This window comes from Poecilia latipinna, unplaced genomic scaffold (assembly GCF_001443285.1).
Source record: "Poecilia latipinna isolate Pla-1442-1.1 unplaced genomic scaffold, P_latipinna-1.0 Scaffold1969, whole genome shotgun sequence".
Taxonomy (NCBI): domain Eukaryota; kingdom Metazoa; phylum Chordata; class Actinopteri; order Cyprinodontiformes; family Poeciliidae; genus Poecilia; species Poecilia latipinna.
In genome coordinates this window covers 142,769-154,080 of record NW_015114585.1, presented here as the reverse complement: position 1 = coordinate 154,080, position 11,312 = coordinate 142,769, and the positions used below count along the sequence as shown (strand labels likewise).

General features: G+C 45.3%; 3 protein-coding genes across 4 annotated transcripts in view; all 3 read right to left on the bottom strand.

Moving 5' to 3' along the window:
- LOC106935477 (protein eva-1 homolog B-like) overlaps positions 1 to 1,621 on the bottom strand; it is an 11,539-nt gene extending 9,918 nt beyond the window's left edge. The window contains exon 1 of the mRNA XM_015015959.1: positions 1,145 to 1,621. The gene's annotated coding sequence lies outside the window, so the exon portion shown is untranslated. The remainder of the gene's footprint in view (positions 1 to 1,144) is intronic.
- A 1,871-nt stretch (positions 1,622 to 3,492) lies between these two features.
- On the bottom strand, positions 3,493 to 5,377 carry lsm10 (LSM10, U7 small nuclear RNA associated). Of its 2 annotated transcripts, none has more exons than XM_015015953.1 (2): positions 5,044 to 5,377; positions 3,493 to 4,148 (listed from the first exon to the last, which is right to left on the bottom strand). In XM_015015953.1, exon 2 carries the CDS (start codon positions 4,060 to 4,062, stop codon positions 3,667 to 3,669), a length of 396 nt encoding a protein of 131 aa, XP_014871439.1. In that variant the 5' UTR covers positions 4,063 to 4,148; positions 5,044 to 5,377; the 3' UTR covers positions 3,493 to 3,666. The 2 variants fall into 2 exon arrangements, with proteins under 2 accessions (XP_014871439.1, XP_014871438.1); XM_015015952.1 differs by having other exon boundaries at positions 3,493 to 4,123; positions 5,044 to 5,376.
- A 1,379-nt stretch (positions 5,378 to 6,756) lies between these two features.
- Positions 6,757 to 11,312, bottom strand: part of LOC106935472 (protein OSCP1-like) — a 9,928-nt gene continuing 5,372 nt past the window's right edge. The window contains exons 2-12 of the mRNA XM_015015954.1: positions 10,883 to 11,300; positions 10,757 to 10,786; positions 10,490 to 10,644; positions 9,446 to 9,613; positions 9,290 to 9,370; positions 9,121 to 9,224; positions 7,816 to 7,944; positions 7,692 to 7,746; positions 7,460 to 7,605; positions 7,329 to 7,386; positions 6,757 to 6,938 (exon numbers count right to left, since the gene is read on the bottom strand). Coding sequence (XP_014871440.1) covers positions 6,816 to 6,938; positions 7,329 to 7,386; positions 7,460 to 7,605; positions 7,692 to 7,746; positions 7,816 to 7,944; positions 9,121 to 9,224; positions 9,290 to 9,370; positions 9,446 to 9,613; positions 10,490 to 10,644; positions 10,757 to 10,786; positions 10,883 to 10,994 — 1,161 coding nt within the window. The 5' untranslated portion in view covers positions 10,995 to 11,300 and the 3' untranslated portion in view covers positions 6,757 to 6,815. The remainder of the gene's footprint in view (positions 6,939 to 7,328; positions 7,387 to 7,459; positions 7,606 to 7,691; positions 7,747 to 7,815; positions 7,945 to 9,120; positions 9,225 to 9,289; positions 9,371 to 9,445; positions 9,614 to 10,489; positions 10,645 to 10,756; positions 10,787 to 10,882; positions 11,301 to 11,312) is intronic.

Sequence of the window (11,312 nt, the reverse complement as noted above, 5' to 3'; positions counted from 1 at the left end):
AGAGTCCCAGTTGACGGCGTTTCAACAAAAAGCTAGAGGTTGGAGACCTTGTCAAACGGTGTTTTTGACTAAAGTCCCAGAGGGTTGGAGTCCCAGTTAAACAACATTTAACTGAAGTCCTAAAAGGGTTTTAATGTTTTTATCTTTACTTTTATCTAGTTATTAACTTCTTTTTATTTCTCTTTCACACTGTCTATGTAAAGCCCCACGGAAAACGTCCCAGTTCAGCGAATCTATATCTAGGGCTGTGAGAATCCTTGTTAAATGACGTTTATCTAAAGTCCTACGGGGTTTAGAGTCCCAGTTGACGGCGTTTCAACTAAAACCTAGAGGTTGGAGTCCTTGTCAAACGGTGTTTTTGACTAAAGTCCCAGAGGGTTGGAGCCCCAGTTAAACAACATTTAACTGAAGTCCTAAAAGGGGTTTTAATGTTTTTATCTTTTTAAATCTTTTTCAAAATGTCTTTCTCACTGTTTATTCAGTGTCACATGCTGTTTTCATTTTAATTATGTAAAGCACTTTGAAATGCCTTGCTGCTGAAATGTGCTATACAAATAAAATTTGATTGATTGATTGAAGACCAGTTTCTGTTACCGGACCGGACCGGTCCGACCGGACTGGCTGGGAAATCAACAGACGGCCGGATGGAAAACATTTCTGCTGATATCTGGGATGTTTAAAGTGTCCAGAGGTTAGAAGCCGGGCCAGACGGAACCGGGCCAGATAGAATCCAGTTTTAGAGCAAATTACTGAGTAGAAGTAAACAGAACCAGAACTCGGTCAGTTAAAGCTGCAACACATCGCCTCATCTGAACTCTCCACAGGTTCGGTTCATTTTTATCACCTGGTCCGGTTCTGGCCCAGTCAGGTTCTGTTTAAACCAGCTGGTTCCTTTGGGTCTCCAATGAGTTGACTGGAGCTCCAGAACTGGACCTCTTCTCAGTTCTGGAGAACTAAAGTACCGGAGAGGTCCAGTTGTGTTCTGGGAGACTGAGCCAGTTCCTCTAAGGTTCTGGACCGATCTGAAGTTCTTCAGGTTCGGATTAAAGCTCAGGATGTTACCAGAACCACATGAGCCCAGTCAGGGTGAAAACAACCCGGATCGCCTGGTTCTGGGACAGACCCGGTTCTCCTTCTAACTCACCTGGTTCTGGTGGAGGTCCAGTCCGGTTCTGACCCGTCCGCTTAGAGAGAAGAACCGGGTCCAGCGATGCAGAGAAAAGTTTCTCCTGGTTGTCAAACTGAGCAGACCCTTCAAAATAAAAGCTTTAAACTGTAGGCTGAAGAGAGAGAGGCAATCCCAGTCAGACCAGTGTGTTCCCAGTCAGACCAGTGTGTTCCCAGTCAGACCAGTGTGTTCCCAGTCAGACCAGTGTGTTCCCAGTGCCTCTGCTCTCGGGTCGATGGGTGGGACAGGAAATAACTGGGCGGCTGCTGGATTTTTTTCTCCTCTGTTTTATTTAGACAGAAATAAATGTTTAGCGGCAGTGGCGTCCGACAGGAGGGGCTGCGGGGGCCACGGCCCCACTGGAAAATACTGGTTCCCCCCTGAGAATCATAAATCATAGTCATAAATGTAACACAGAGTAAATACATTTTTTAAATTACCATATGCACACACATATATATATATTAATTTATCTGATTTTTTTTTGTTTTTTGTTATTTATTTATTTATTTATTTATTTATTTATTTATTTTTGTTCCACCTTAAAACAAATTTTTTGGGACCACCACTGGCTGTGGATGGGAATTCATTTACAAAACTAAAAAATGCTTTGACAGTCACTGATTATTCCTAAATGTTGGTAAAATAAAGTTTATGATTTTTTGTAGTAATAAAGAAGTGCTGAAAAGATTTAATAATTAATGGGAGTTCTCATTAATGAACATTTGTTATATATAGAAAAGATCAAATATTCTGAAGTATTTGTGTTCCTGCATGGTCTATTTAACTCACTGTATTGCTTAAAACATTTAGAAATATTTTTAAATATTTTCGAGCTGTTAGTTGTTGGTGGGAGTGGATCACACAAATATGGAACTATTTGTTATAAAACGTACGCACAAACAGATTTATAAGATGAGAAAAATTATATTTAAAAAGGAACTGAGATATCAGATATGTTTATTCATCTTTCTAATTATTCATATAAAACCAAATATTTTGTGTTCTGGTTCTGCAGAACTTCGGCCCGTTTTCAGGAACCGTTTGAGGAGCTGCTGATGCTCATCATGCTGAGGAGCGGAGCGGCTTCCCGCCGCGGCGCTCCGAAACAGTTGGATTCGTCACATTCCCAGCTTCGTCTGGAGCCTCAAACCAAACACGGCCTTCTCCTGCAGCCTGGCTTGTTTTTCCCCTCCAGTGTGGTTTCCTGACTCGTTACTCAACAGCAATCAGAACCGAACTCAAACGGGTCAGAATCATCCAAATGCCACTTTTAATTGGAAAAATCACTTTAATCATTTCACATTTAAAGGGCCTTTTCCAGGCACATTGAGCCATTTTAATAGAATAATCCAGTACATTCAGTTCTTATAAAAATGCTGCATATATGAAATGTGACTTAAGAGATTAGGCTTTGTAATTCTCCTTTAAAAGCTTCTGCTCTGACGGAGGCTCCGCCTCCAGGAAGTCGTCCCAACATGGCTCCTCTCTTCACCCTTTAACATTTGTACGAGTGTCGCTCTGAACAGCAGCTCTTACAATGAGCTCAGCAGCTGGTGCTAATTGCTACTGGCTAGTCTGAAGGAGCTGAGTGGGGGAGGAGCTGCACCTCAAAGGCAGGGATAGGTCCACTCAGGTGTTTATCAGCTGAATGGTTGCCATGGAGACTGAAGGATTTCTCAAACATGAAAGAATCAAACCAATATGCCATGGAGAAACATGAAAATGTGATGGAAAGATAAAATTAGTTGATTTTACACGATACCGGCCATTTAAAAGACAAAGAAACAGGTTCTAATGTGCTGGAGTTAAACCTTCTGCATCAAACAGTGTGACTGTTTTCCTCCTGATGGTCTGGTAGACTTGGTTTTCATTCATCTGCTCCACCTCCAGCTGCTGTGGCTCTGAGCCAAACCAACCTGTTCCCCTCCTGGCCTGTGGGGGCGCTGCAACAAGAACCACTGAAGGAAACGACACAAAAACCCCTGAAGACACTGAGAGCAACTTCCTTCTTCACCAGATGGAAACAAGATGGAGGATTTTAGCAGCTGGAGGATTTCTCTTTAGGCTAAAGACCAGGAGCCATTTCTGCTGCTAGCGCTAGGCTAACACGTTAGCTTTGGTTGTATTTACCCAGAATGCCCTGCGCTGTGGTCCACTTTCAGCTTTTGAAGTGGTCTCCGGTCCACTTGGCGTTCACTTCAACCAAACCCAGACTGAGGTTTGGAGGACCAGAGGTCAGAGGTCGGTTAGAGTTCACACCTCACCAACTAAACCAGATTTTGACTAGACAAACGGACTGGAGTTGGATTAATGACAATCTGGATTTTTTGGACACTTTTATTATCAATAACAGTAAAAACCAGTCCGTTTTTAATCAGAACCCAGTTTTGAATCCTTCCAGAAGTTCTGGTTTCCCTCCAGTGAGAACCAGGGATAAATAGTATTCACGTCCGAACTGGGTCACCTGGTAGAACCAGGTCTATAGTGGAACTGAGTCACTTGGCGTTCCTGCAGAACTCTCTCCTCCCGCCGCCGTGGCTGGCGAAGTTCCGGACCCTGTGGATCCGGGCCAGCTGGTTCTGGACGGTCTGCAGGATGTCCACGCGGTCGGGTACGTGCACATAGCGCACGTTGCGCCCGGTGACAAAGAGCTGCTGCAGGTGCACGGTGCGGCCCCGCCGGTCCTGGAAGACGACGTCCTCCAGCCGGATGTTCATGAAAGCGTCCACGCTGAGGACGCGTCCGCGAGCCGTCGACTCGTCCCGCAGTTCCACCGTGGTCACGTGACCCTGCAGGCCCTGCAGCAGAACCACCAGGCTGTTCTCCGCGATGGTCCGCTCCCGGATGGAGCCCGCCGCATCGCCACACGGGCCGGGGTCACCGGGGTCCATGGAGGGACACAGAGGTCAGAGTCCAGGAGAATGACCCGGTTCTGGATGGAAATCTTTCGACCTTTCAGGATCAAAACCAGAAAGATCTGAACAGGTATGGCGTCAGATTTTACTTTGACATTACAGCTGCAGTGTTAAACTTTAATAAAATGTTTTTACATGTTAATTAAATCTGTCATTATGTTCAGAAAGTTTATGATACAGATCATCTGAACAGATCAACCTCCAACCCTGAGCAGCTGTTGCTGTCTGAAGAAATGCACCAAAAACAACCAATCAGAGCCAGGAGGCGGGGCATAGCGCTGTCAATAAGCCTCCTGTGTAACCTGCTAAATGTGCTAACAGCGGAGATACGACTTACTGTTACAGGAAAACTGTTTCTCCACTGCAATCAATGGCAATGCTAACTCGTATTAACAGCAGGCTGTGCTAGCTGCATCACAGAGAGTGATTAACAGCACTTACACACACACACACACACACACACACACACACACACACACACACACACACACGTTGTTTGAGCCTTAACGGTGTCCGTAGTTCTCTAGATAAGCGCTGAAAAAGCGCGTGCTTGTTACGCGCCCATAACGCAGGGGGAACCATAGACATTATATAATATATATTCTTATATTATGTCTATGGGGGGAACCGTATCTGATGGGGAAACGGGGACCGACGTAACACCGGAACCTGTCCGGTAGCGCAGAGGCTGATCCTGACCAGCAGCTCTGGGCTTCTCCTCAGAACCCAGAACCGGATCGCTGAAGGTTCTAGTTCTTCTGGACCTTGTTCAGAAAGTGATTCCTGGTTCAGAACCAGGACCTCTGCGGTTCCGAAAGGATTCAGTTCTGACTGCAGTTTTTACATCTGGGTCAGAACCAAGCAGAAATTTTAGTGATCCTGGTTTCTGCTGAGTCGGGTTTTCTGCCTGTATCGGTTCCGATCCAGATCAGAGCTGAAACCAGTTCGAACTCCTACCTGAACTGGTGGTTCTTGTTCTGGTTCTACTGGACCTTCTTGTCTTCAGTCACTTTGTATCAGGTTTAAATTCCTCTCATTGGTCCTCTGCCGCCGCAAACAACAAACGACGCACAGCGTGATGACGTAAGATCCTGTTATTTATCCGGCCCGTGAGGTGCACTACCGCCACCCCATGGCCCCAACCTGCCCGGGGTCACCCTGGGCAGGTCGCCAGTCCGTCGCAGGGCAACACAGAGACACACAGGACAAACACACACACTCACACCTGGGGGCCATTTGGAGAAACCAAGAGGCCAGTTAACCTGACAGTCATGTTTTTGGACTGTGGGAGGAAACCCACCATGCACAGGTTCGATTGTGCAATGTCCAAGAGCAATTTATTTTTATATTATATATACATATAATATATATTTATTTTTTTCTTTTTATCAATAAAATAATTTCTACATACATTATCAAATATATATTATTGTAAAAACAAATCATTTTGTAGTGAAATTCTGTGTCTTTTAAATTATGACAGAAATTATTACTAAAAAAAAAAAAAAAAGAATCAGCTCCACTGAGGGGGCCCCTTAGTGGCCCCGGGGCCACTTAGGGGCCGGCCCTGACTCATCAGACTGACATGTTGTGGGACAGAGGCGCAGGTTGGATGTAAATTTTCGCAGGCTAAAAGGCAGTAGCCGGATGGAATCCATCTTGGAGAAGCTGCTAGTTTTGGCCCAGTGGAAACGACCATGCTAATTTGGATCAACAGAAATGTACCGGTTGAGACTAGGGCAGATGAAAATTTAAATTTTGCACCATCTACACGTAATTAGTTTATTCTGAATCTGGCACCTCTGACTGGCTGCATCAAATTTCCTGGAGTTTAGGTCAACAGCTGCTTCCCCCCCCAAGTCACCTGTGGAACCACATGGCTGAAACCAAAGACATGACATCGTCTCATCATGGCTCCTGATCTCACCGCCTTTCACTGGCTCATGTCTTTGTAATGTCTGAAATTTGCTACATATTTTATGTCATTTCTGCCCTGTTCGTCTCTCCAGCCTTGTTTTATTACTGTCAGAAGTTGTGGCGTACTCACTCTTTGACCAATATTATACTTTTTAGATTATTATGCAGAGAAACTCCTATTAGTTTTTCCAGCTTCTAGCTTATGAATGTTAAATTATGGAGTACTTATAATTATCTTGCAACCCCTAAAAGGAATTAGAACAAACTTATAATCCAGAGGATTATAAGTTTGTTGCTGCTCAACGTGAGCAGGAATCTGCAGAAACGTCCTACTTTATAAATCATGCATTACTTATTCTTAAACACGGGGAACTAATATTTTAGACTTTTTCTTCTTTTGCTCTTTGCTTTGGTTTGTTATTTTATTTCCTTCTGATTCATGTAAAGCACTTTGAATTGCCTTGTTGCTGAAAATGTGCTTTATAAATAAAATGACCTGAACGTGGACCTGGATGGTTCCGTTTACTAGTTACCGTCTGTATTCATTTTCCATTTATTCTCATTTATTTTAGACTGGGTCGAGTTTAAACTAACTTGCATTTTAAAGCAACAAAAACAAATTTCAGCCTTAAAGAAAGAAATTCTCCAAATAATATAAAATAAATAATAGAAATCACTAAAAAGTTCAGATTTTATTGGAAACATCCAGTTGAAGTTAAAATAATAAAAATGTTTCTGATTCACTCAAACTTCCATCTTCACTCCATATTTTATTGGTTTTCCAGGTTTTAAAGGAGATAACATGTCAGAGGTCAGAGGTCATCCATCATGGCCAGCAGGTCGTCTCCTTTACTGCCGCTGGGATTCTCCAGCTCCGCCTCTTCATCAGTAAACTGTCCGGCGATCCGGGCCAGCGCCGACGCCGCCTCTTCATCCTGGATCAAACAGAACCCGGGCCGGTCGGATCAGAACGTCTGACCCGGACCGGGTTCATCCCAGAACTCAGACACAGAGTTAGTTTGTATTTGTGTAAATGGCTCCAGATTTCAGGTTTGATGAAACTGGTTTCCAGTTGTTGAATTCTGAAACTTTTCCAGCTGATTCACTGAAGCTAAACGTTCCTCAGAACGTTTTATACAGAAACATTAAAAATACTTTAAAATCTTTTCTGTTGTGGTTCTGGAATGTTGTATTAAGATGATATTTAAAGGAAAAGTCCACCTAGCTGAGCGGAGAGCAGCCAGCAGAGGGCAGTAAATGTTCCGGTCCAAATGGGCCTCAGTGGAGCAGAGGCAGCCAATCAGAGCTCAGCCATGTTGACCCACCTGCACAGCCTGGATGTTGATCACCTGGAAGATGGCCGCCTGCTCTGCTGGAGCGCCGCTGGGCAACAGACACAACGCCAGTCAGCGGGAACAACTCCGGATTTACCAGGAACTGAAGAGGAAGAACTCACCCCTCCTCTTCCTCCTCCGGGTCCGAGGGGAACAGGCTGATCCGGAACCGCGGCGCCGCGGCGGGAACGGACCCGGCCTTCATGCAGCCCATGAGTCGGGCCAGCAGGTTCAGCTCCTCCTTGGCCAGCGGGTTGGTTCTGTCCAGCTGCAGGACGGAGAACGGACCGCAGGGTTCAACCAGAACCAGACAGAACCAGAACTGCCTGGTCTGGACCAGCTCAGACCTGTTACCTGGGTTCCAGGTGTGCTGGACGTCTGGGTCTCCTCCGGACGCTCGGCCTGGTACCTGGAACAGGAAGCGGGGTCAGGCGGAGCGGCGTGCGGCCGCAGTATGTTACCGGCTCAGGGTTCTTACAGGTTCTGGCCCAGCCTGAGGACTCTGTCTCCGCTCAGCTCAAACGATCCTTCACCAACAGAACCGCTGTAGGTTCCTCCAGGCGGGAACTCACTCCGCCCGACTTCCCTCCCTCTGGGGTCAAAGGTCCTGGAACGACGACAGCTCATCAGATGGATCATATTTTACTCAGGCATTCAAATGTCACAGTTTCAAACTTAATATTTAATTTGCAAGCAAAAATATTTACCTTGAATTTCATTTTTAGTGAACAAACTAATTTAGATCCAATTTAGCTCTGAGCTAGCTAAATATTTAGGTCACAAACTGCATATTTAGCTAGCTCAAAGCTAAATGTTTAGCTGATGTACAAATCCACTTACCAATAAGCGGAAGTGAATATCAAAATAAAAGCTTGGTAAACTGTAGATTTGTTGGTAAACATCCGTTTAGCCTTTAAAAGTTAATCATTTGTTTTAAGCTGAAATGTTCAAGCAAAGAAATGAAGAGATTAGATAAAACGGAAGACTCAGCTTTTATTTTGATAGTACACTTCCGCTTATAGCTACCCCTGAGCTAATTACTTGGTTTCAAACTAATATTTTGCTTATTAACTAAATATTTAACTTTCTAGATTTTTTATTAGTTATGTGATTAATATTTAGTTTAAATGAGTCATTAGTTAATATTTATCTTGCTAGTTAATATTTAATAAGGTTTAGTTTCTCTTATAACAGACTAAATAACTCAGATTATTGCTGTTAAGTTTTGATTGTTGTTCTGACGGGTCAAACAGAACCTGCAGGTCCAGTTTCTCCTGAACCAATCAGAGGAGAGCTCTACTGGGAGAGGGTGGGCGTGTCTCTCTGCTCTGTGATTGGACAGAAAACAGGAAGTCCTCCAGCAGTGGGAGTCAGAGAAGGTCAGAAAGTTCTGGGTTCTAACCGGTCCTGCTGCAGAACCAAACATCAACATCTGAGGAACAAACTAGATTTTTTAAATATATTTTATTGTGGAAAAAACTGAAAAGCATAAAAATCCTGTGTGAGTCGGGTAAAACCCAACAAGCTTTAAATGATGGGTCTGATGGACCAGATGAGATGTGGAGGTCCAGACAGAACCGGGTTCAGGTTGATTTCATTCTAAAAGTCCCAGCCGACCTTCAGAACCGAGCCGTGTCGATCCAAACGGTTCTGTAAGGCCGTTTGGATAAAACAGACATTGAGGTTTCAGATATTCATTTGATACGTTAAGAAATGGAAAAGAAAAACCTGAAGAAATAATAATAATCATAACTTATGAAGACAGAACCGGTACCGGCCTCACCTGATCAGTCCCGGTACATCGACTCCAGCTGGAACCGGACCGGACGTCATCAGGACAAACCGGCCGCTGGGGTTCTGGATCTGGTTCTTCAGGAAAACAGAAACCTGAAAACAAACGTTGGTCAGGACCCGGGTGGTTCTGACCCGGGTGGTTCTGACCCGGTACTGACCCGGGTGTGGACGTCCTGCAGGAACGTGAGCAGCGTCTGTCTGAGCAGCTGGAATTCTCCATCTGATAATCTGGAGTAAACCTGCAGGAGGAGACAGCAGGAATCACTCAGGGTTCACCGGGCCGGACTGAACCAGAACCAGAACCAGCTGTGCACCTCAATGATTTTCCTGTGTGTCTCGTCCACCTGGTTGAGGACGGCCGGCGTGTCTCTGACGAAGGCCCTGGCGGCGTCCAGGTGGTTGTAGGAGATGAGCAGCAGGTCTCTGGGCCGCGGGCTGAGCAGAACCTGGTACTTGAAGGCCATGATCATCAGCTCATACAGCTGCAGGCCAGCAGGAAAAGCAGTTTCTGGGTCAGAACCACGGACCCGGCAGCACAGAGAAACCTGCAGACTTTATTAAAAATAGAGCTGATAACAGATCTGATCGTATAACCTGAATATGAAACCAGACCGCAGGAAAATAAATGAACTTCTGGTCCTTCACTTTGTCTGGGAGAAAATGTGCTGCCCCCTGGTGGCCAGATAGGGGACATTTTTTAAACGTCTGACTGGACTGGAGTAGTTCTGCTAACGCTAAAGAGCTTTACCAAGATGGCCTTCAGCATAAGCTAAAGCTAAATGCTATAGCATTTAGCTAACATGGCGCTTAGCAGAAGGTAATGCTAATGGGCTATATTCAGCCATGCTGACACCTGCCATGTGTCAAGGTGAGGCTCTCAGAACATTTCAGGTAAGTGGATTTTTTAATGTGTTTGTTTAGTTAACGCTCCTGGTTGTTTATTAATGTTTTCTTACAGTCATATTAATACTAACTGCTGTTTTCTCAATAAAGATTTTTGAAGAAAAAAAAGGAGAATGTGAGGAGAGGACTCGGAACTGCTGTGTAGACATACTTCAAAATAAGAGCATGAATATAACAACTAACTATTTGAGTAACTCTTAACAGTTAATAACCAAAACTTCAACACTGACGTCAAACTTTATTCAACTGAAAGTTTACAAAACAGCCGAGCAAATTGGCTCTTTAGAATTTATCCAGAATAATTAATTTAGCTAAACGATTTGAAAGTTTAAAAAATTAGCTCATCTGTTAGCGCATTAGCTGAAGTGTGTCTACCACTGTAATACGTTTCTTTTTTAAATTTAGTAGAAAAAAGTTTTATTGATTTACTTTGACAGCTGCTGTTTCTGTCCTACCCTGTCCATGCTGGCCGGGTTCAGCCTCATGATGGAGGAGTGGGCCAACCGGGTCAGAACCGTCTTCATGGTCCGGTGGGAATACAGCTGCTGAGGCTTCAGGAGTTCATCCATGAAGGATTTACTGAACATGGTGCCGACCACGTCGTTCAGAACTGAGCCACACGGAAACACAGGAAGTCCATTAGAGGAGCTAAACAGCGTCTGGTCTAGCCTGAACTGCCGACTTCCTCTAGGAGGCGGGAACTAAACAGGAAGTTCTGGTACCTCGTTTCCTGTCTCGTTCTGACCAGACTCCTGCGGAGCGCCAATGGTTCCCATGAAACAGAGGAAGACAGAGCAGTTACTGAAGAGGCTGTGGCCCCGCCCACCTCACCTGCCAGGTACGCCCACCTGTCTCTGATTGGTCCTCAGACGTGTTGAGCGCTCGCAGGCGCTGGTCCAGGATGTAGAGCATTTCTCCTCCCAGGTTAATGAAGACCAGCGGCAGCGTCCTCACCGACATCCTGGTGGTCCCGACCCACTTCCCAGAGCAGAGATCAGAGGTCAGAGGCAGCTGGGAGCTCCTGGTTGTTCCTGCTGGGAGTGGCCGCCATGTCTGCGTCTGAACTGATCCAGATCCTGCAGCTTCCCTCTAAGAGGCGACAGCTGGTGAGCAAGAGGATCAGAGGAGGAGCTCAAGCCGATTGGACGGGATAAAGACACCAGAGTGACGCAGCAGGCTGAGCAGGGAGCTGGAGCCAAACTGGAACCAAACTGGGGCCAAACTGGGGCAAAACTGGAGCCAAACTGGGGCCAAACTGGGGCCAAACTGGGGCCAAAC

What these genes read in the sequence shown, in the direction of transcription:
- lsm10 (XM_015015953.1), bottom strand. Translation starts at nt 4,062, where the DNA reads ATGGACCCCGGTGACCCCGGCCCGTGTGGCGATGCGGCGGGCTCCATC.